The sequence below is a fragment of the Chamaea fasciata genome, unplaced genomic scaffold (genome assembly GCF_029207755.1).
Source record: "Chamaea fasciata isolate MVZ Bird 193981 ecotype frontalis unplaced genomic scaffold, bChaFas1.0.hap1 SCAF_6, whole genome shotgun sequence".
NCBI classification, from domain to species: Eukaryota; Metazoa; Chordata; class Aves; order Passeriformes; family Sylviidae; genus Chamaea; species Chamaea fasciata.
The window spans coordinates 32,694,161-32,716,105 of NW_027094091.1; the positions used below are offsets into that span (position 1 = coordinate 32,694,161).

Below are 21,945 nucleotides of genomic sequence, written 5' to 3' on the forward strand. Positions count from 1 at the left end.
TATTTCTGACACTACATCTGCAGAGATGGGAAAACCACATATATGTATGAGTGTAATCCATTCGTGATTTTATGGACACAAAGTTCTCTAGAGAGCATCTCTGAGTGCTGAATTTTACATTTAGATTGCTGAGTTAGCTGAAATACGTGTAATATCACCAGTAGGCATTGAGCTCCCTATTGACTGTGGGCAGAGGAAGGCTGTCGTGCATTGTTTATTTCAGCCAGGATGTGAGCTGGCGTGCACCCACGAAATGAAATCTTGTGCAGCTATTTTTTTTTTTTTTTACAGGGTATGTGAATAAATGATGTGTGGAGCTTTCAGCTCTTGCTCACTGGAAAGCTCAGTTCTTTTTCCCGAATACAGGAATAGAGGCGCATTAGACGTGCTTATATTTCTTAATGTGCCTGTGGGAGAAATAATCTGGTATAGCTATCTTCCCGTGCCCCTCCGTTTCATAAGTAATCTGGCTCTTTGGGACTAGCAAAGTGTAGTGCTCAGCTCACAATCAGGTCTCCAGTGTTTTACTATATGTATGGCTGTTTTTCCTGGCTTCTGACAGTGATACTTCATGCTGAATTCTTCCTTTCATATTTATGTATGTATTTATTTAGTAGCAGACGTTTACTTCTGATGATTTATGAGGCAATATTACAGAGACTGAGCATAATTTATGTGTTTTATAAGTGGGATTATTTTAATCCCACTTAAAAAAAGATTTCGTGTCAAAACTTAACCACACTTTTAACTCCTCGCACATTGACATGAAATAACCACAAGTCCAGTGATTGAAGGAAGCTGAAGAGCAGTGGCAAGGCTGACATTTGCATACATGTCTTTTGCTCTTCGGGGCTGGCAGCTGAGGTGGAAAGGGTGCTCAGGGGGCTCAGCTTTGCTGGGTCAGAGGGGAATTTCTCCAGCTACTCAGCAACCCAGTTTCTTGCATTGTTCACAAGAGTTTCAACTCAGTGAGAACTACTTCAAAGGCTCTATAGAGCTTGTGCTGTCTCTTGCATTGAATTGCAACAAGATTGTTTGAACAATGACGATGAAGATTTAAGGATCTTAAGGCCCTCTAGGCTCTATTATAAATTAACACTGATTTTAAAAAGAGGGATGGAGAGAGAAATTGACTCTCTTCTTTCTGTTTTCTTTCCTCCACTCCTCGAGACTCTAAACTGGTGTGCAACCAATAACAAAACCCAGACTATTATACTTATTTTTACATAACTATGGTGACCTAAACTTCTAATTAACAAGTCAGTAAAAAGAAAGTCTTTGAAGACCATTTTTGGACTCAGAGATGAAAAAATCTGTAATCTGGACAAAGATGCAAAGGAAGTTAGGAGTGCAAAATGATCCTGTTCTGTTCCCTTAACGGACATTTTCTCACAGCCAAGCACTGCTCCTATTAAATGCCTAAAATTCAAATTATATAATATTTATAGTGAACATTTATGAAAATAATTAAGGAGATGAAGAAATGAAGGAAATCTTCTAAAATAAAATCTGGAAAATGGAACTTTACAAACAAATAAAGAAAAGTGACAATAATTAAAATAAACAACCCATCAGAGAGGAAGAAGTCTGCATCTTCACCGCATGTTGTCCTTTTGGACAATTATTTTCCCTATTTTGCAATCAAACATCTGTAGCAGACCTTTGCTCCAGCTCTACACACAAACATACATGTATGCAATGATAAAATAAGTGGTAGTTAGTATTCCTAAAGCTTGTATTAGCAATATATCAGCAAAATGAGAGGAAAAGAGTTCCAAAGATATGCTGCAAGTATATATTCACATCATGGAATTTTTACAGCCTATATTTTACACACACTTTTATATGAACTTGACCCCACATAATTTAATTCTAGTTCAAATACTTCTTTGAAGTTAATTCACTGAAAAACAAGCTACAGAAAGCTTGCAAAATGTTCATATTTTCTAATTTCTCTAAACAATTGTGACTTTTCATTAAATCCTTGTGGCTTTTACTGTTACCAAAGACTTTGCTAGTTAATGGTTAGTACGTCACAGTCCATATACAATCCATCAGACATCACTGCTCATAGTGACAATTATAAAAAACAGGACTCACCTATAAAGTAGGACAGCAGTATTGCCAGCAGCACTGAGACTCCTACAGCACAGAGTGCAGTACATTTCCAGCTACAGTACTTTGAAGACTTCTTGAATTTAAAAGCACTTCTGGATAGAGTGTTCCTAGGTAGTGGCCGAGTAGGAGGGGAATAAACAGAGCCGGATGCCATTGTGTACCCTGGTGTTGCAGTACTGAACAGCGGTGTGGTCCCTGTTCCTGTTTTGAATAGGAAATGCCTGTGAAAGAAAGAGCATATGGTAAAGTATAAAAGTAAATAAAGCTGGAGCACAGGCAATCATAACTCTTTTGTTTGATGTTGCCTATTTTCAAACAGCTAACAACATCCAATCTACAAAGGGTCATAGAAGCAACAACTTGTCATGACGCTCACACATAAAAAGACACTTTCCCTTTAAGTAAGGACCAAAGCCCCCCAAACATTAATAATACTCTGGTATCCAGAAAGGAAACAGAACTACCCAAAATACAGTGTACCAGGGAGGAAGTCTCTCACAGTTTATCCAACAAGTAAGGGACAGGCTTTCTGCTGCTGTTTATTTGTGTTGGCTTCTACAGCAGACTACAGGGAACTCCATTAAAAAGTCAATAATGAGCAATGTGACTGCAGCCCACACTACTTATCACAGCCTTCCTAGGTTAAGTACAAGGAAAACAGCAATCTCTCAGTTACAAACTTTTGGCAACTTTTCCAAAAATAGTCAGTTAAAAATTTTTTTGGAGCGTGTCCTAAGTACTCAGTTCACTAATTCACATCTACTTGCACTAATCCTACCATAAAAAGATCTGATTATGGATACAAGCAGCTAGTTACAGCCTAGAAGAAATACACTAAAAAAATATATTTACTAAGTGTTTAGGAAGACCAAAAACCAGCAACAGATATGAAAAGCAAAGTCCAAGTTAAGACACACGGAGAGTTACCGGTTTGTTTCTTCAATTAAAATCTCCAAAGGAAATAGTACACCCTGAGCTTCTATGTGGTAGAATCCTTTAATTTCAGTTCACATAATCATAATTACTTTGAAAGAGCCTCTAAACATGGCACATTCTACCTGCAGTTTTTCTTCAGGTGCACATGCACAACTCTATGAGCAACAAGACCTCATTCAAAGAAAGGTCTTTGCACCAGAGGTTTCCCACCAATTTGTTATGTTGGCAAGTCTGTAGCATAGGGCTTGCCCTCACTAATTAAGCTCAGAAAAATGAATACATTATATCTAAAAATGGTAAGAAAGCACACTGTAGAGACTTTGAACTTACCAAGGCACAGCTAAATAGAACCAGGAAGGTGTTTGGGTTTGGACATAGCTAAGAGACACTCATGAATTGCTGATACCCAGGCCCTGCCCAAGGCAAGTGCATGCCCACACTGTATTTGCCTCCTGCCTGTCACTTATTCAGCACAGCTCAGAGGATCCACCACCAGCTGAGCCAGCTGTGCAGGGGTAAAGCCCTTCCAGATACACCACGTGTCACTGTCAACTGCTTCTTAGCTGATGGGACTTTGATTCTCTGGGACATATGCTCGGATTCTTGCATAGTAATGGACCAATTTACACTGTAGAGACACTAGAAATTAACTTGCCCCACTGCAGCCTGAGAAAAATACCAGCAGTTGATAAACAAGATTCGTTGTTTACAGGTGATTTTGCTGTGGGAGGTTAATGGATGAATTAGAGCATATTGGCATAGGCCCCCTACTTGAAAATATTTGCATTACAAACATGATTCCATGAAATATTTTACATAGATTACTTCATTCTGAACAATATTAAACTTGATGGCAGCAACAACAGAAGGCTATGCACTACTAGATCTACTGGTGCACAACAGCACATCCCAAATTTTTCTGGCTGCTGAGCTCATAGTGTAATCAACAATCTCAAAAGACAAAGCTCTGGTAGCTTAAATTCTGTCTAAGAAGGCGCTTCATTAAAAGTTGTGACATTTTCAATGCAGCAAACACCAAAATAGTAACTAGCTCTATGTAAAAATGTTTACAACAGCATTACTTTGATTGTACAGATTCACAGAATCATGTAAATTAATTAAGTCCTGATAAGTGTCTTATCCACTTGACCTTTAGTGCTCTTTCATTCCTGGCTACATATGGTAAATGCTATGTCCAGGTATATTTCACAAACAGATCCCAGAAAAAAACGCCAAACACAAAGGTAGTTGTTTCCATTTCCATGTGCAGTGTGTACTGTTTTGGGGGACAGAAGGAAAGCCATACAGTACATACAACAGTACTCCTCCTATACATCAGCTGCCTGTTAAAAATAAGCTGCCTGACCAGCCTGCAATTTTCACATCCTCCTTCTCCCGCTGTTAGACTCAACAGACTAAAAACGGGAATTGGCATTATATGAGCACTTGACTAGAACTCCAATATACTTTCAGTTTTAAGAAAATAGTGGAATAAAACAGTCTGGCACTGATACTTTCCTTTCTTTTTTTTATTTTCTCTGAGAAAATGAGAACCGATGTTGGCTTTGGTAGACCACAGACCACGAGACACTGTAGTCCATATTCTCAAAGCCTTTGAGAAGTTAATCCCACAGATAAACTAGAGAGATGACAGCAATGGTGTGAACTGTCATAACTCTGACAGTCCACCTCAGGCATCTAGATAATGAAAGAAAATTTTAACTTTTGTATGTGAATCTTAGAAAAATGGAAGTTGTAAATGACCCTTAAGATCATTCAGACAAGTGTTAACTCAGCAATGCCAAGTCCACCACTAAACCATATCCCTGAATGCCACATCAACACATTTTTTTAAATACCTGGAGGGATTATGACTCAACCACTTTCCCTGGGCAGACTGTTCTGACGCTTGACAACCCTTTCAAGGAAGAAGTTTTTCCTAATATCCAACCTAAACCCCCCCAAGTGCCACTTGAAGCTATTGGTTCTTGTCCTATGGCTTGTTACTTGTGAGAAGAGAACAACCCCCACCTGGCCATAACCTCTTTTCAGGTGGTTACAGAGTGGTAAGAGGCCCCCTCCCTAAACAACCTCGGCTCCCCCAGCTGCTCCTCATAAGGTTTGTGACCTTTCACCAGCTTCATTGGCCTTCTCTGGAGCTGCTCCAGCACCTCAAAGTCCTTCCTGAACCAGGGGCCCAGAACTGGACACAGCACCTGAGGTGTGGCCTCATCAGTGCTGAGTACAGAGACAAGATCCTTTCCTGGTCCTGCTGCCTGTATTTTTGATACAGGCCAGGAAGCCACTGGCCTTCTTGGCCACCTGGGCACACTGCTGGATCATGTTCAACTGCTGTCAACCAGCACTTTCAGGGCTTCTCTGCAAGACAGCTTTCCAGCCATTCTTCCCCCACCCAGTAGCACTGCAGGAGGTTTTTGTGACTCAAGTGCAGAACCCAGCACTTGACCTTATTTAACCTTATACAGTAGGCCTTGGCCCATTGATCCAGCCTGTCCAGATCCCTCTGCGGAACCTTCCACCTTCCAGCAGATCAACACTCCCATCCAGCTTGGGGCCTCTCTGAACTCGTGGAGGGTACACTCGATCTCCCCATTAATAAATAATTGATAAAGACTGTTGATAACAGACAAAGAGTCATCAGCTGGGCAAGGGAGGTGAGTATCCTGCTCTGCTCTGCACTGCTCAGGCCTCACCTTGAATATTGTGGGCAGTTTTGGGCACCACAATAATAAGAAGGTTATAAAGCTATTCGAGAGTGTCCAAAGGAAGGCCGTGGGGATGGTGAAGGGCTTTGAGGGGAAGGCGTATGAGGAACAACTGAGGTCACTTGGTCTGTTCAGCCTGGAGAAGAGGAGACTGAGGGGAGACCTCATTGTGGTCCTCAACATCCTCATGAGGGAAGAGGGGGACAGGCACTGATCTCTTCTCTGTGGAGCCCAGCGACAGGACCAGAGGGAATGGCCTGATGCTGTGTCAGGACAGGCTGAGGTTGGATATTAGAATAAGGTCCTTTACCCAAAGGGTGGCTGGGCATTGGAACAGGCTCCCCAGGGAAGAGGTCACAGCACCAAACCTGACAGAGTCCAACAAATGTTTGGACAACATTTTTGGGCACATGGTGTGACTCCTGGGGATGGTCCTGTGCAGGGCTGGGAGCTGAACTCGATGACCTTGGTAGGTCCCTTCCAGCTCAGCTTATTCTCTGAAATGAAACAGGACTGGTCCCAATAGTGAGCCATTGGGAACACCACTTGTGACTGGCCATTAGTTGGACGTAACTCAACTCCCCACTTTCTGGACTCGGCCATTCAGCCACTCTTCTACCCAGTGAGGAGTGCACCTGTCCACGGCATGATCAGCCAGTTACTGCAGAAGCATGCTGTGGGAATTCAGCAATGTGTTGTCTTAGGCAGCACACGGCACAGCTCCTCACTTTAAGCTGTTCTCCTTTACTTTGAATTCCATAAATACAATGCCAGAGTGGTTACACAGTCTGGCTGAAGACCGAGGGAAAAATAATGACAGAAAAGTCAGTCTGGCATCTTCATGTGGGTTAAGACAATTTGTTTGGATCTCTCTATTTCTAATGAGTGGAGTTACTAACAAAGTTGTCAGGGACTCTCCTGCTACATTAACTCCGAGTGCTAAGTATTTAAAGTGTAATGCTATCAGACTTGCACATCTTGTCTGCCTCACTGAGCCATGCCAAACTGTTCCTATGAGACTCTTAGAAGGATATGGTATCTGACAACAAATCCAGGCGGCTTCCAGATAATGCTGAAATTCTTCTGCTCTTGAAATATAATCCATCCACAAATGATTTTAATTATCTATACATCTATCTACCTTTTCTTTTCAAACTATGGAACTCAAATACCTAATTTCTAAAGCCTAAACTGTTTGCACTACTTGACCAGGCACTGACTTACAGGAAATTACACTATATTTCATCTCATAGGGAGCTTATAGCATCTGCAATAGTGTATCTTCCCTTCAAAATTGATCACATAACATGCACTTGCTAGATCTTCATGTAAGCAGCACTTTAAATAATTTATTAAGCTATGGAGTACAAAACTCCAGTGAATCATGCTAATATTTTACAAGACAAGCCAGTTCTGTATTATTAAATAATTCAATTCAACTTTTAAAGCAAATAATATTCTACTTTTACATTTATTCAATGCATATTTCTGCCAACTTATTCAATAGATGTTGCTATTAAAAAGTCAGCTAATCTTAACATTTTAAGTGGGAATTATTCAGTACCTAACAAATCTAAACTACAAAATACAAAGTTATACCATAAACTAATCTTTGGATGCAAAGACACCTGGGAAGTACCCTTATTTCACAAACGGTAGGAATTTTGCTTAAGCATGTGCCCTTACAAGAGAAGACAAATACAGCACCAAAAACCTCAGAGGTGTCAGCTCAGAAAACAGAAGTATGTGAATAAAAGTAAAATAATCATGTTTTAAATGTTACTCAGTACTCTTTGAGCACCAAGTGCTGGCGTGCACTGGCTGACATGCAGATGGTTTCCTCCTTCTAACACTGGTTGGGGGAGGGGGCTCACAGCAAATCAGATTTTCTTTGTGCTGCCACTTCCTCTGCAGAAAATAAAACCAAAGTATTCTCTACTAAATTCAGTAAATAGAAAAAGAGAAGGGGAGAAAGAAGTGATAACAACCGTCCATGAGTTTGGCAGAAAGATTAAGTTAACTGAAAACTGCTTCTTTATAGAAATGGAGATAGACTATCAAAATATTCAAGGACAGCAAGACTCGGCCCAGAAGCCCAAGTACTTCTGATAAAAGACAGCCGGGTGTCCAGCAACAGAAATGCGACTTAGAATAACATTCTTCACAAAAAGATCTATGAGAAGAACTTTTGACCGCAGTTGAGAAGAAAATGGACACTATGCATCAATGAATGCACTATTATATATATAAACATGTCTGGAAAGCCCTAGACTCCAGATTGCCAGAAGCTGAGATATTATATAAATAAACTATCACCAAGCAAAAAGGAATATTACCTATTACTTTATAATAGGCTGGTCTCAACTGCAACAGAGTTATTGCATAATTTTAACATTCCTAATGTAATTTTTACATTAGATACATGAATTTTTTAGCTTATGCTGAAATTGCTTCACCTTACTAAAGAATATTTTCTCTCATTTTGGGCATTCTCTCATCGTATATACAGAATGCTTCGCAATACTTGGAAGATGTAAAAAAGCCTACCTTATCATTTCAAAAAACGTTTTTGGCAGCATTTTAGTTCTGTTTTAAATTATTTCATACAGTGCAACCCTGCCAAAACTCTGTGATTCAGAGTACTGAATCACATGGCAAGTATGCCACACCATATTAAAAGTCATACAAGACTTTTACAAAACTCACATGAAATATGAAATTGTGAATAAGGCCCAGCAAAATTGTACTGAACTTAGCAAAGTACATCAGAATATGCATCATATTTTTTCATCCTGCCAGTGAGACTGAATGGCAGCTATTGTTGTTTTATGCAACATTATTATTTAGTTGACATCTGCTATAACAGAATAAAGGTCAATATTGCTTGGTCTTATGCATACATGAACTAAACATTCCTCACCTTCAGTGCTATAATACCACTGATCCAGAATAAAACTGTATTTAGAATATATGTGTTTAAAAACCCTAAATCATTTCATGCTAAACCTTTGTACACTAACAGCATCTGAAAAACGTGAGGAGAATAAATCTATTTATTTGGTTGTGTTTCTGAATAGAGAGATTCGATTGTGATCAGTAAGAAATGTCCTAATCTATTTCACTACAAGTTTTCTTGTAGCCCTGTCTCCTACACTGTCCTAAATGCAATGTTTGGTCAGTTCCATGATGATCCAGTTAGTGGCACATGGTTCTTCTGATCGTTACAGCCCACTGCTAGAAGACAACTGAGGAAGAACACTCAGAAGACGGCACTGCAAAAGGCATCCAATGTTAGAAATGATCTCTGGCCTGTACTTCTGACGCAGGTGTGTGTCTGAAAAGCACTGTAAGGGGTAGGATTCCTGAAAGCATTTACAGAGCAATGAGAAAGTTAATTTACTCCAAAAACGGTGGAGAAAGAGGTAAGTTACTTGACAGTGAAGAGTTACAAAAGCTGTGTAAAACTGTGACCAAATAAGCAGAAACAGGAATTACGGTAGTAGGGTAGACCATCAAGAACAACACCCTGTCTGAAAGTGGCCAGTACAAAGGGAGGGAATAAATGCCTTCCAGTCTATTTATTCACTAACAGCTTGCTCTTTCTCTAAACAGTCCAAAACTTACGCTCTCACTGATATCTTGTGGCATTTTGCTCTGCAGGCTAAACATGCACTATATCAAAATGTATTTTTTTCTATCAATTTCAATTTAAATTCAACTGATTATTTCCTTGTTCTTGTATAATGAGTAAGTACTGTTTGCCCCGCAGTACACAAAGACATGTTTTTATAATACTGCTGTTTGATTCACTTTATTTTTAGGGAAAAACACACAAAAGCATTAAGAACTAATTGCCTAAAGCAAAAATGCAAAATTTAGGCTTTTTATGGGTCAGGCAAAGGCAACTGTGGAGATGAGGAAAGCTATTTTCAGATACCTGTTGTTCCAGTGCAGAATAAATCAAAACTGACATTTGGAAGTTGACAGAATAGAAAGTGACTTGAAGAGAGGTGAAAGAGGAACGAAAAACTATCCCTAAATTTGTTTCATTTTTCTTTTACCTCTAGGTATCAAAATACCCACGTATATTTAGATATATCTGGGACGCTCTGAAAATTTCTTTCATGTAAGCAAAAAGTCCTTGTTTTATTTGACTCATCGGTCGCCCCTGCAATTTGAGAAAACCTCTGGACACAATAGCAATCACCAGCAGAGAAGACCACTGTTCAAGGCATCCTGCATCTTCTACAGAGGCTGAGTACCCAGAGCTGTGTGACTTTGGGATTCCACAAAACTGTTGAACCAAAAGATCACTGTACTTTACTGGACTCTTCCAGCTAAGGCAATACCATTCTTTTTTCTGTAATCACAAATTAAATATTTTATGAAATGAGCACACTAATTTTCACATTGTGGAGCACAGGTTAATCTTCCCCACAAACCAACTCAAATCTGCCAGTATCTAACTCTATTAAAAATTGTCTATTTGCCTCTAAGGCGTGTTGAATCTGTGGACATTATTACACGAATTAACACATTTTTAAGCAAGCCCAGGTAAAACGTCTCATGCATTCTGTTAAGATCCTCAATCTGTTAGCCTGCATTCAACGCAAGGCACAAGAGGTAATAGCTACACCTTAGACACTTAGAATTAGAACACAACAATCGCATTCTTGTAAGTCTCCAGAGGTGGAAAAAACTTCTATCAAATCTACTTTGAGTGAATGCAAGTTGAGAAAAATGTAAATTTCAGTGAATTTATGTTTTGGTGACATACTCCTGTATCAGGACACAACTCCTCTGCTTAGAATTCAATAGTACTCCTAATGACCTGGGTTTGATGTTTAATGTAACAGTATTGTTGGAATAAAAACTATTAATTATTCTGTTTTGTAATGAACAAAACTGTGATGATTGCTCACCTGAACTAAAAATAAACCCCCAGATTTTGCGGCCCACATGGTCCCAAGTCATAATGCACCCATCTGGAGACAGAAGTAATGGATAAGTCTGCTTTTCATAAACATAGTGGAATCTTCTACAAAAGTTTGGCAGCACCATGAGGCCAATGTAAGCAAATAGGACATAAGGGTAGCTGTAAGTTTATATTTCAATTTTTCTAATGTTTCAAATGGGCAGAATAGACTTTCACACAGAACACACTTCTAAAGAGCTCAACTTCTTCGGGAGCTCAAGCTCAAACACATCATCACCAATGCATGCAGAGATAGTGCATGTCTATCTCTGTGCAAAGACCTAGCTTGCTTGCCATTTCCATATAAAGAGATCAATCAGTCTTTAAAAAGTTAAAGAGAGGAGGGATAAATCCAGCTGCAGCTATTTTAGTTTGCTCCAAATTCTCTCATTTAAGATTTTGTCTCTCCCTGACTTTCCAGAACGCAGACCAGCTGAATTTCTCCCTCCTGGGAGTGGGTTATCATGCCTTTTTGTTTGTCCAAAAAACACCTATGACATACATTACCTGTCAGAATGAGGAGAAAATTATTAAATGTGTAAGAGATGGTGGTCAAAGACTGTGATCAATCATACTACTGCACCTACTGACTGGTGTGCCCTCTCTCTGCTGACAGACCCTATTCATGCCAGATGGAACTGGGTTCTCTGAGAGAGACCATGACCCTCACCTGCCACCTGACATTCGAGAGCTCTGCCTGATTCACTAATGGATAGATCACATCAATAAATATGATTCCTTGCACAGAGGTGAGGAAACAGATAGAAAAAAAAGATTAATCTCTGCCGACTGACATTATAGGAAAGATGTAAAAGATAACAGAAATTGCTGGCAAGGTTTCATGTGAACTCTGGTTCACTGATGCATGAGATAAGCTTTCCCAGCAGGCTCTAGCAGGAATTGGATTTTTGTTTCTCTGTGAACACTTTATGCCTGTCTTCATCTTCTTTTAACATTCTTCTGAGATGAAACCTTGTAGCTGATGGTGTTTCCCCTTAGCACAGGCTTATGACTGACTTCCACAGAACCATATGGCTGCATTTAACATAACTCCAAGCCAGCACAGAAACTGTGTTATGCTGCAAATTTGTCTTAGTTTATTTTCTGGGCAGAATTGCAATCAAAAAATTTCTTAACAAGAAATAAAAGTGAATTTCCACTTCCTTGGAGTCATTATTAATGCTATCACAATCTTGGAAAAAGCTTCAAGACCATAGCAGACGAAACGATGATCAAAGTTTGGGGGAAAGAAAAAGACAGCTATTGTCCATATGTAAAAACAGAGGAAACATCTGTGGGAAATGGAGATAAGCCTCTTCTACCAGATTATTCAAATGTTTCAGAAAAGCACTTTACATATGGCAACACTTGCTTGAATTTGGCTGGGTTTATACCAAGGACCCGCCTTCTTTGCAAACTGAACACTGACATCCAAGAAAGAACAAAAGTCCTACTAGGGCTAAAGTGTCGTCCTTACTGTGTGTGTGTTCTTTCACATCTGGCTTCTGCAGGCTACAGCTCCACTGCTGGCTGCTGGAGAAAGAATGGAGAAGTCAGGCATAGCAACTTGCATCTGAAGCTCCAAAGAGCAATTCAAAGAAGACAGTGTCCCAATCTGCTGTGAAAAGTCACCAGGAAACGATGACTTGAAGGACTGAATGCTGATAAAAGCCCTGAACTTCCTCTCCTTTGGTGCGTTAGAGTAAATCTACCTCTTCATCAACCCTACCTTCTTCGTGGTACAAGAAAGAATATAGTACTACAGGATGCAGAGGGCACCTGTTATCCTTTTATTTGTCTCTCCAAATTCAGATTTGGGCTGCTAGTTCTGGAGCCTGGAGGAGTTCATTGTTGCATACCTAGGATCAAAAGAACCAGAAAAATCAGATGGCTCTGCCAAGCCTACTCCTTTGAGCTCCTCCTTGCTATGCTGCTCTCTGTGAAGATGAACAAGGGGAACAAACAATGCTAAGCCACACTTTGCAGAAATGAGCAGGAGAGTCCAATGCAAAGAATGCCTTATGCTGGGTGAACCAGGAAAGAAACATGGCTCAGTTGTAGCTAATCATACTGCTCATTGCAGAACTGTCCCACTACTTACTTTCTAGATGAGACTGAAACTAGACCTATGTATTGCTGAAAAAATATCAAGTAGTTCTGTTGCCTTACAGGCCTCCTCTGGGTCTCTCAGAGGACTAGGAATTACACAGACTTCCACCTAGGTTACAGTAAGTGACTTGGCTCTTGATATTGTTGGTGATGTTCACTTCTGAAGAAGGCAGCAGTTGGGAGAGAACTTGGCTTTTCTGCAGCCCTTTACTGCACTTTCTTATACTGAATTCCGTATTTCTGATACAATATCCCTGCTATTGCAGTTCTCCTCTCTCCAAAGGAAGGGAGAGCAGGGGAAAGCATCTGAATTTTGCAGTGAGGACCTGAAATGCTTATGTGAGCAGTAAGGATTTATATTACACTTCCTTATCTTCTCTGACCTTCTGGAATCATATCCCTGCCAAGACAGAGACAAGAGAAGTTGTCTCTGAGATGAGGCACTCTAACCTTAGCCAGTTCCTATCTTAAATATTGAGTAAGTTACACTTTTCAAGCAGAAAATCAAAGGAATGTAGAGCACAACTACTCCTCCAATCTGTTTACTACCCTTGCTGTCTTGATAAAGTTGAAAGAGAACAATTGCTCTAAATGCCTCAAAAGGCACATTGAGAGTATTTCAAAAAGAAATATAGTTTAAGAGAGACCCAGAGCTGCATTATGTACCAAAGGATTAATTCAGAAGTTGGAACAAAGGCTGAAATTTTGTCTGGACTGACTGAGCTACTGCACATTTTAGATGAAAATAAAACCAGAAGGAATTCAAAGAGGTAAAGTATTCCGCCAGTGACTGAGAGGATCTGATTCTGCCCCAAGCTGCAAGAAAAGCTGAAGATTCCACCATAATGGATCTGTGAACATTAGCTCTCTTGTTGATGTCCATAGCCATGTTTCTCTCGCAGTTTGGAGTCTAAGATAACTCTGATGAACTCCGTGCTGCCATTACCATGGTATAAGCAGTCACTCACACATCCAGGGTGTGTCACTACAGTAACAGCACTGTCATAACCTCTGAGTTATGGCCACTGTGACCAGCTTGGCAGCTGTGCACAGACAGCTGATGCAACAGTCATTCCTACTCCCAGCCATTGTTCCTTGGTGAAAACTTGAACACTATGCATGCACAGTCTCTCCTATGCAACGTGCCAAGTTTCACAGCACTGAGAGACCAACATTCATGGATTCACAAAGGCACAGGATTACATCTTGTGCCCAGAGGAGGGTGACACCTTATCTTTTATGGTACTCATTTCCACATGCCTTTTTGCAGCTGGTCTTCTCTTCTAGCCATCAGCATAATCAGAGATGCTGAATGCAGGCACTATACAGTCATCCAGGTCTTTGTTTTGCCATCACGTTTGGTATTGTTTCCTCACCTGTTTGAACGTGACAGAAAGAATCTCCAGAATCTGTTAAAATTCCCTTCTACTTCAACTTGACCTGCACTTACTGGGATAGCAAGCTCAGCTGCAGCCAAGCAACAGCAGAAAGAAGTTAACTTTTAATTTTGCTAGTTTTTTGTGCTAGCTTAATTTTTTTTTTTTAACTGAAGTCCTAACTTGTGATTTTATTTAAGAAAGTTTGAAGAAACTTTATAAATCATATTGAAAGCTTTTTCATCTGCATAGGCAATCACAGATAGAAAATCTTTGGTTTGATTTTCTGGCTCCTGTCACTACTAGAGCATATGCCAGTAGCCAAGGTTTCCCCCCATGCTGAGTCAGTCCTGCAGGTGATGAGGTATGTACAATTCAAAAGGATTTTAGAAATAATCACAAGCAGTAAAGGACAAGAAATGATCTCAGATTTCATCCTAACTATTCAGCCTCTAGTCCTCTAGTATTTCACCTACACCCCACTTTGCTTAACCAACCAGTCTCAGTTCCTCCATGTACCCATTTGGACACCCACTCCTACCACTTTTGTACTCAGCCTCTTCCAGTTTTCTCCTCTACCACTATTAAGTTTAATACAGCACGCCCTAAACTCAGCTCTCTCCCTGAATTTTCTCCCCAACAGATGAGAAAAATCCCAAATCAACCTCCCTACAAAGATTTCCTACTTAAATACAACAGGAAGTTTTCTAACCCTGCAAAAGTATGAATTTTTCAGACAATGAGGAGACAATAGAAAACAGAAAATACAGAGTATAAAAAAAATAAATAGAAAATACTAGCAAGCTTTATCTATAAGTATTATAAATACAGGCATTTGCTGATAGTGAATCTTGCATATTTTCAGATTTTGACACCTAGGTAACTTGGGGAATAGGACTATCAGGTTAGGTAAAAGGAAGACAGACTTCTTACTTCAAACTAAGCTGATTTCTCAAGATGTACACTAATAGATGTTTGTACATCAGAGAAAAGAATAAAGCCAACATTACATACCACTAAAATACATTGATATTTTCAGCTGTCTTATGATAATTAATGCACTGTGAATACATCTCTTGAAGCTATAAACAACTATTCTTTAAGTCTAGACCTATGAAACATTAGAATTTCTATGTAAAATGCCTATTTCTATGATCATTCTTAACACTAAAATTGTCAAATTCAATAGATTAATATTCTCTCTGTAAGCCATACAAATGAAGAAACAGTATATCATAATGCAATACATGCATGACATGAAAACAAAGAAACAAATATATAATGATTCTAGCTGTGACACAGTATGTTCGTGACATTGATAAACTGAATTTTCATGCTGATAGCATGTTGTAGTCTCAAATCTATTATGCTTTGGAACTGATGTATTATTATCTCTGGACAACTTTCACACCAGGAGATGATCCCTGCTAGCATAATTTTAAAAATGAAGGGATTACAAACAAGATACATTTCTTTCTTTTGTTACCTGAATTAGTCTCAACTAAAATAAATTTCATACAACCTACTCCATTTGCTAGAACTCATATTTGTTGATCGTATTACAAACATATAGAGCATAAATCAGGCACAGTTCTATTAACTCTACTACAGCATTTATGCATCTGAACCAGTATTGTATGGTAATTGTTCTGCAGGGAACAATAATATTTGGCTTTGTTCTGTTTTAATACAGTATGCTTACATTTTTACTTTGAAGACAATATATTGGGATCTTCTGGCAAATATCAGCAATATCTTTGAGTTTGCTGATAATGATTGACTAATTGAATTTAACGCACCATTCTCTGACTGCTGTTGATTTTAATTTGTGGCTAAGTGAAAGCTTAAGAGTTTTTGGGAGAAGCAAATCAATGTACTGTGTCAATATGTATTACAGATTAATTAGTAGGCAACTGCAGATCTCCTCATTTAATCAAATAGCACATTGTCACTTTCACTAAGTTAGGAATCACGATTAAAAAACAGAATTTGGACACAAAAAGCTGATTTTTAGTGGTGTATAAACAAACTAACAAAAAAAGGTAAATTTATGATTAACAATTCAGAAATGGTACTGCTTTGTTAGGATTTTTTTTAATCTGTGTGTGTGGATCAGAAATGAATTATACTGATTTGGCATAAGAATGCCAAAACAGTCTAAAAATCAGACACAGATTATTGAAAAAATTAGGTAGATATGGAACAATTTTAAAATAGAAATTTTACTTAAACAAATTGAAATATTAATTTATACGGAATTCTCTATTTACAGTTACATATTTATCAGCAGTTGCAATCTCAAATTAGCTCTTAAAAATATTAGAGATTAGGTATGTAACTCTTGTTAACTTGATTGGCCATTCTTTATGCTATATTAATATGTCATAATATTTCTAAAAGAAGTATTTGCCATGTAGTAAATACATTACAAACTAAGGATCAGATCTGGCAAATGTGTAATCATTTAGTTTGCATCAGCCTGCAGAAGTGTGCCATAGATAATTAATACAATGTCAATTGCATTCTTAAGTCAAAGCAAGTAAAATTTGGCAAAGTTTACCATTTTGTATCTACGAGTCAGGATGACAAATTATTTAAACTAATTTTTAAAAAATCAGACATAAGGATGAGTAAGTTCGTTCCAGATGTTTTCCCATTGCAATTTTTTTTTTTTTTTATATCACACTTTGTCTTCTGTGTCAATAGTTAGCATCATGCAAACACTTAAGAGTCACATACCCATAACTGCTATCGTGATATGTTGGAGAAAACACATCCATCTCTATAAGGTTGTCATGACCATTTGCAAGGACTGCTTGACTTTCTAAATCTCTATACATAAAGATACAAAAAAACGAAATTAGAGGTGTAATTTCAAATTAAAGAACGGGATGATCCCACAAAAAAGAATATACTAATTCTGTTGTGTGATTTTGTTTGTGCAAAATTGAATGTGGGATTTATCTGCCTTCCATGCTGTCCTCTGAACTACATGCTGGACTGTAACCTGAAGACACAGTGTTACAAGGCGACCTTTAGGTGGTCATTACCCTTTGGCGATCCCTTATTTATGTGCAAGTCCCTGAATAAAATTCCTGACTGCTGCCTTTGGCAAGGCAGGCTTAAGGACTGAGCAGTGCGTAGTGGGGGATGTTGTTTACTTGATGAGGCTGGACAAGAGATGAAGTAATAAAACTGAACTGAGACTATTAAAAGACAGTCTCTTGCTGGCTATCTGCCACAGCCAGCCAGCAAGAAAAATTTGCAGAGGGCTAGCTACCAGAGTGAATGGGCATCTCATGTTCTGCAAATGACAATGCACAGCAGCGGGAGAGGCAAAGGAAGCATCACAGTCTCTGGTTCTCTCAGGGAGTAGTGAGGAAATGAGGGGGAGAAATGAAGTAAGCCACTTTTATTTTGTTTAGAACCACATGTTTCTTTAGTCCTATCTAAAACAGGGAATGATTAACATGGGGAAAAAATACTTGGGTCCATATTTACTTCAATGACTTTGTACCTCTGAAAACAGAAATGATAACATCAAAGAATACTGTGCAAATGCTACTGAATTCTGGACTACTGGTGCTTGCCTGAGAGCCAGGGGACAAAATACACAGCATGATCAAATTCCAAGTACTTATGTGACAGCAAGGGATATTTGGGCAGGAAAGATGCCAGAGGGATCAAGTAAAAATCTAAAGTAAGACACTATTGACATCAAAGAAAGCTTATAAGCCTATCAGCTTGGTGTTTTAGGATTCAAACAGATGCTCAGTGAGAACCCGATAGTAAGAGAATGTCAGAAGAAAACAACTTTTTTGACATTAGTCTTTGAAAACAATACTTAATTTCTAATCTGTGTACATAATGATCCTGTAATTATGGCACATCAATTTTTCAAATGCATTCCTGCTGTCAGCAATCTAAGCAGAGCCCTGTCTCTTCAACTTGCAGATCAGCAGTGTGACACACCCACAGTGACAAACAGTGTCTTCAGAAGAGCAGGACTTGAATCCATACCCAGTTTCTGCCCTTATTTTGTACCATGCACATTCTCAATAGAAGTAACATCTCTAATCAAGTCCATGTGTGAAAACCTGGATGACTTACAGATCAGACTGGTTTTGAATTTGATTAAACCAGGCACTGTTTTAGTGGGTGGAATGCGTAAAATAGCTGGTTTGAGCAGACTTTAGCCTCCAGCAACATTGTGCTTTTGCAGACAATCAATCAGCCTTTACACAAATTGATTTAAAACTTCCCTGGAAACTACCTACACCCTTTCCACACCTTAATCAATACTGAAGGCAATTGGAACATTGGTAGTCCACCTCAATAATGACATATATGTATGTTCATCACACTTTAAGAGTTTCTAAAGTCTCCATATTCCGAAATGAACTTTGAATCAAGTTTACAGAACAGTTCTGAAGTAATACATTCCAGGAAATATTTTCTCTATCCTATTTCTCTAGTATTCCAGTACTTTAATTAAATCCTTCAAAATGCTAAAATGTTTTCCAGCCATCAAGTATTTCTTCAATCAATATCTTCTTCTTTTTCTTGGTAAAATAAGTAGCAAAGTAGCTGAATATAGTAATGTTCCTATAACTCTACTTTTAATACTAAGTGGTAGGAGAAGACTAAGCAGTATCTGTATAAACTATGAAAAGCATGTTAGTTTCTTGGCTCATTTTTATAAAAAATTCGCAGTCCATCATACAAAATGCAGCCACCTTTCAAATGAGGTATTTTTTGCAGCAAACCTAGTAAGAAAAAGCAAAGCTCTTCTTTGATTCACTGGCACATTAGCATAGATTCTGAATAAAGTTACATAATATTCTCAGAGATTTATTCCTTGACTGGAATATGTAAATTTCCCCTTACCAATAAATTGATCTTTTACATTCAATGACTAAAATTAATGAAATACTTCCCAGGAAATGCACTAAGTGATGCTTCCAGCTTATTTTTATCTACAAATTTATGAGTTCTAACATACTTTTCCTCTGTGCATCTCTAACATTCATAAATGATTTTGCATTAGAAAAGTTCTGCACATTCAAATATTTAACAGATAGAGCATTTCAAGAAGTGATTTATTACATATTTTTAAATACCAGTAATTTAGATCCTACTAGAACTCAAAGTCATGAGAATTTAACTACTGATACTGGTGCTCAAGAAATCATTACTGAAACTAGTAGGTGAATAAAAACTTGAAGCTCAATGATAATAAAAAACCTACTAATATTTAATTACTAAATAATATTTTATCATATTCAGACACCTGACATGTGATCATATATTTGCATGACTCTGGCTGCCCAAACAGTAATTCAAAGAACAAAACGGGAAGTTTTTTGTTTTCTTCAGAAGTTCATACTGTTCTCTAGTGCTGGCTCCTCCAGCAGATCTCTTGGCTCAACAAATGAACCTAACTTACAGCATGCCAGGGAACAGTCAAATAGTAAAGACCATTAAATGTACAATGAAAGGTCTGCAGTCTGCAGGAAACCTACAGGAAATATTCTTCTACCGTCTTGGGTTTTTTCTTACAAATTTTGTAGATTTTACTGAGCCCAAATAGAGGGAAGACAATTTCTGCCTCTGCTTGGTAAATTCATTTTCGTTTAAAGACAGCATCAAAGATGAAAAAGCATTCACATAATTCATTCAAGTTACAGTTTTAGGTCCTCATAAACATTTAAGCAGAGTCTTTTCATATTTAAAAAAACTGTGAATTGGAGTTTCTGTTGGAAATTCTTGATCTGTAACCTCACAGTTCATCTTTTTAGCTAGTAACAGCAATGCTTCACACAAATGCATTAATTCTTTTTAACAATACTTCGCAGAGAGCCAAATTGCAGTATATTCTATTAAAAACACAACTGAATCCAATATTATGGAATATGTATCTTTTGAAATCACTTTCACTACTACTGCAGAGTGATAGGGACTAAAACCTTCTCCAAGCTTTGCAAATATATCCCTCTCTCCTACCTGCACATACACAAACCCAGCCAATTCACTGCCCAGCTATGTATGACAGCAAACTCTATGTCATTTTTTATGCCTACCATCATCAGTATGAGCCTACAGAGCTAGAAAGATGGTTGTGTATACATGCTTACATTCACATTCTCTACCTCTGTCATCAAAGTCCAATTAAAAAAAAAAAAGAGAAGAAAAAACCCCAAGACAGTAAGCATAAAGTAAAATATTGCCAAAGAGGAAATAAACTTTTTTTTAGTCCAAGAAAAGGATGAAGGAAGAGACCTATCACAAAGTTGTTAATATAGTTGATACTGAGCCTGAAAATCACAATCAGTAGGGAACGTTAACCAAAAGGGGGAAAATCAATGACAAATAAGATGGGCTCTACACTTCCAGAGTTCCAACCAAGTAAGACCATTAGAAAAATCACAGTAGTAGGGCTCTGTTAGTTTTCACATGAAATTTTTACATTTTACCTCATTCACAAGTCTTCAAAACTTGGAACACTCAGAGTACCCTTAACTTTTCACCAGAAATGTTCAGAAGATGAAAAAAAAACTTTACTCTGCAAAAAATACTTAAGATTGGAAGTGGCATTTTCTTTCAAGTAGTCCTACACCTTTGTAAAGACAATAAAAACATATATGGCAATAGAAGTAAACATCAAAGACCTTACCCATCTACTTCAGATTAACTAGTATTAGGAAAACATCAAACATCTTTTTACCCACTACAAACATATTTGTTCTATAAGAATCTTTTTTCCTAAAGTACAATACTGTTTGAATATAATGATGAAATCTCTTCAGTGGAATGCTGTTTCACAGTGCTTATCTCATAAACAGCACAGAAGAGTCCAAGGAAACTAAGAAAAGGAATAGCCATTCCAAACTGTCTAACAGAGGAGTTGCCTGAAACATCTATGGCAGCAAAAGCTATTTAAAAGAGAATCTTAAGGTCATGTGTGTTTTAAATTAGTCAAAATCATCTTTACTTTGCCATAAAACGTAATTTGAAGGGATTAAAAGAATAAACTGAAGAGATTTAATAAACATTTTCAAGAATTACTGTCAACTTCAATATAGCAATAAATGCTCAGTAATAACTAAATTGGAATATTATGGCTTTCCTTAATAAAAAATTAGTGCTGATTGAATGTTACATGAGTACTAATTAATCACTGTAGGTAAAATCAGCTCTGTGACAGTAAGTCCTATCAATTTTTATAGATCATTCTGCATCTAAAAAAGCTAGTGTCACCCTTAGCTGCTTCTTTCCTAGAGCCAGTTACGAATGACAAATTTATCATTTCACTGGAACTGAGTTCTTTTGTCTCACCAAATCCTAGCAACCTTTAAAAACACCTAGCTTCACATAAGTATTTCTTTAAACGTACCAAGTGTAAGAGTTGAAAACTATTACTGAATATTATTTGATATTTGATCTGTATGACAGTACATATTTGACACATTTCTGGCAAACAAGGAAGGAAATTTCTTCAAACAGGCAAAAGTCACAGATTATGAACAGGAAGGAAAACCCTTGACTGGAAAAATTAATATACTCTAATTACTCTGGAATAGGACTGTAAGGGAGAAGAGTGTCACTGAGGATTTTAGAGTGAGGACATTTTTCAGGACTGAGAAGGTTTCAGTTTTGCTTGCTGAATGAGGGGAAGTATTAGCTGCGGGTCAACCTCCATTACGTG

General features: G+C 38.0%; 1 protein-coding gene across 1 annotated transcript in view; it reads right to left on the reverse strand.

Annotated features, from left to right (window-relative positions):
* Positions 1-21,945, reverse strand: part of TENM3 (teneurin transmembrane protein 3) — a 379,052-nt gene that overhangs the window by 114,080 nt on the left and 243,027 nt on the right. The window contains exons 7-8 of the mRNA XM_066185929.1: positions 16,980-17,072; positions 2,101-2,339 (exon numbers count right to left, since the gene is read on the reverse strand). Of these exons, the coding sequence (XP_066042026.1) occupies positions 2,101-2,339; positions 16,980-17,072 (332 nt within the window). The remainder of the gene's footprint in view (positions 1-2,100; positions 2,340-16,979; positions 17,073-21,945) is intronic.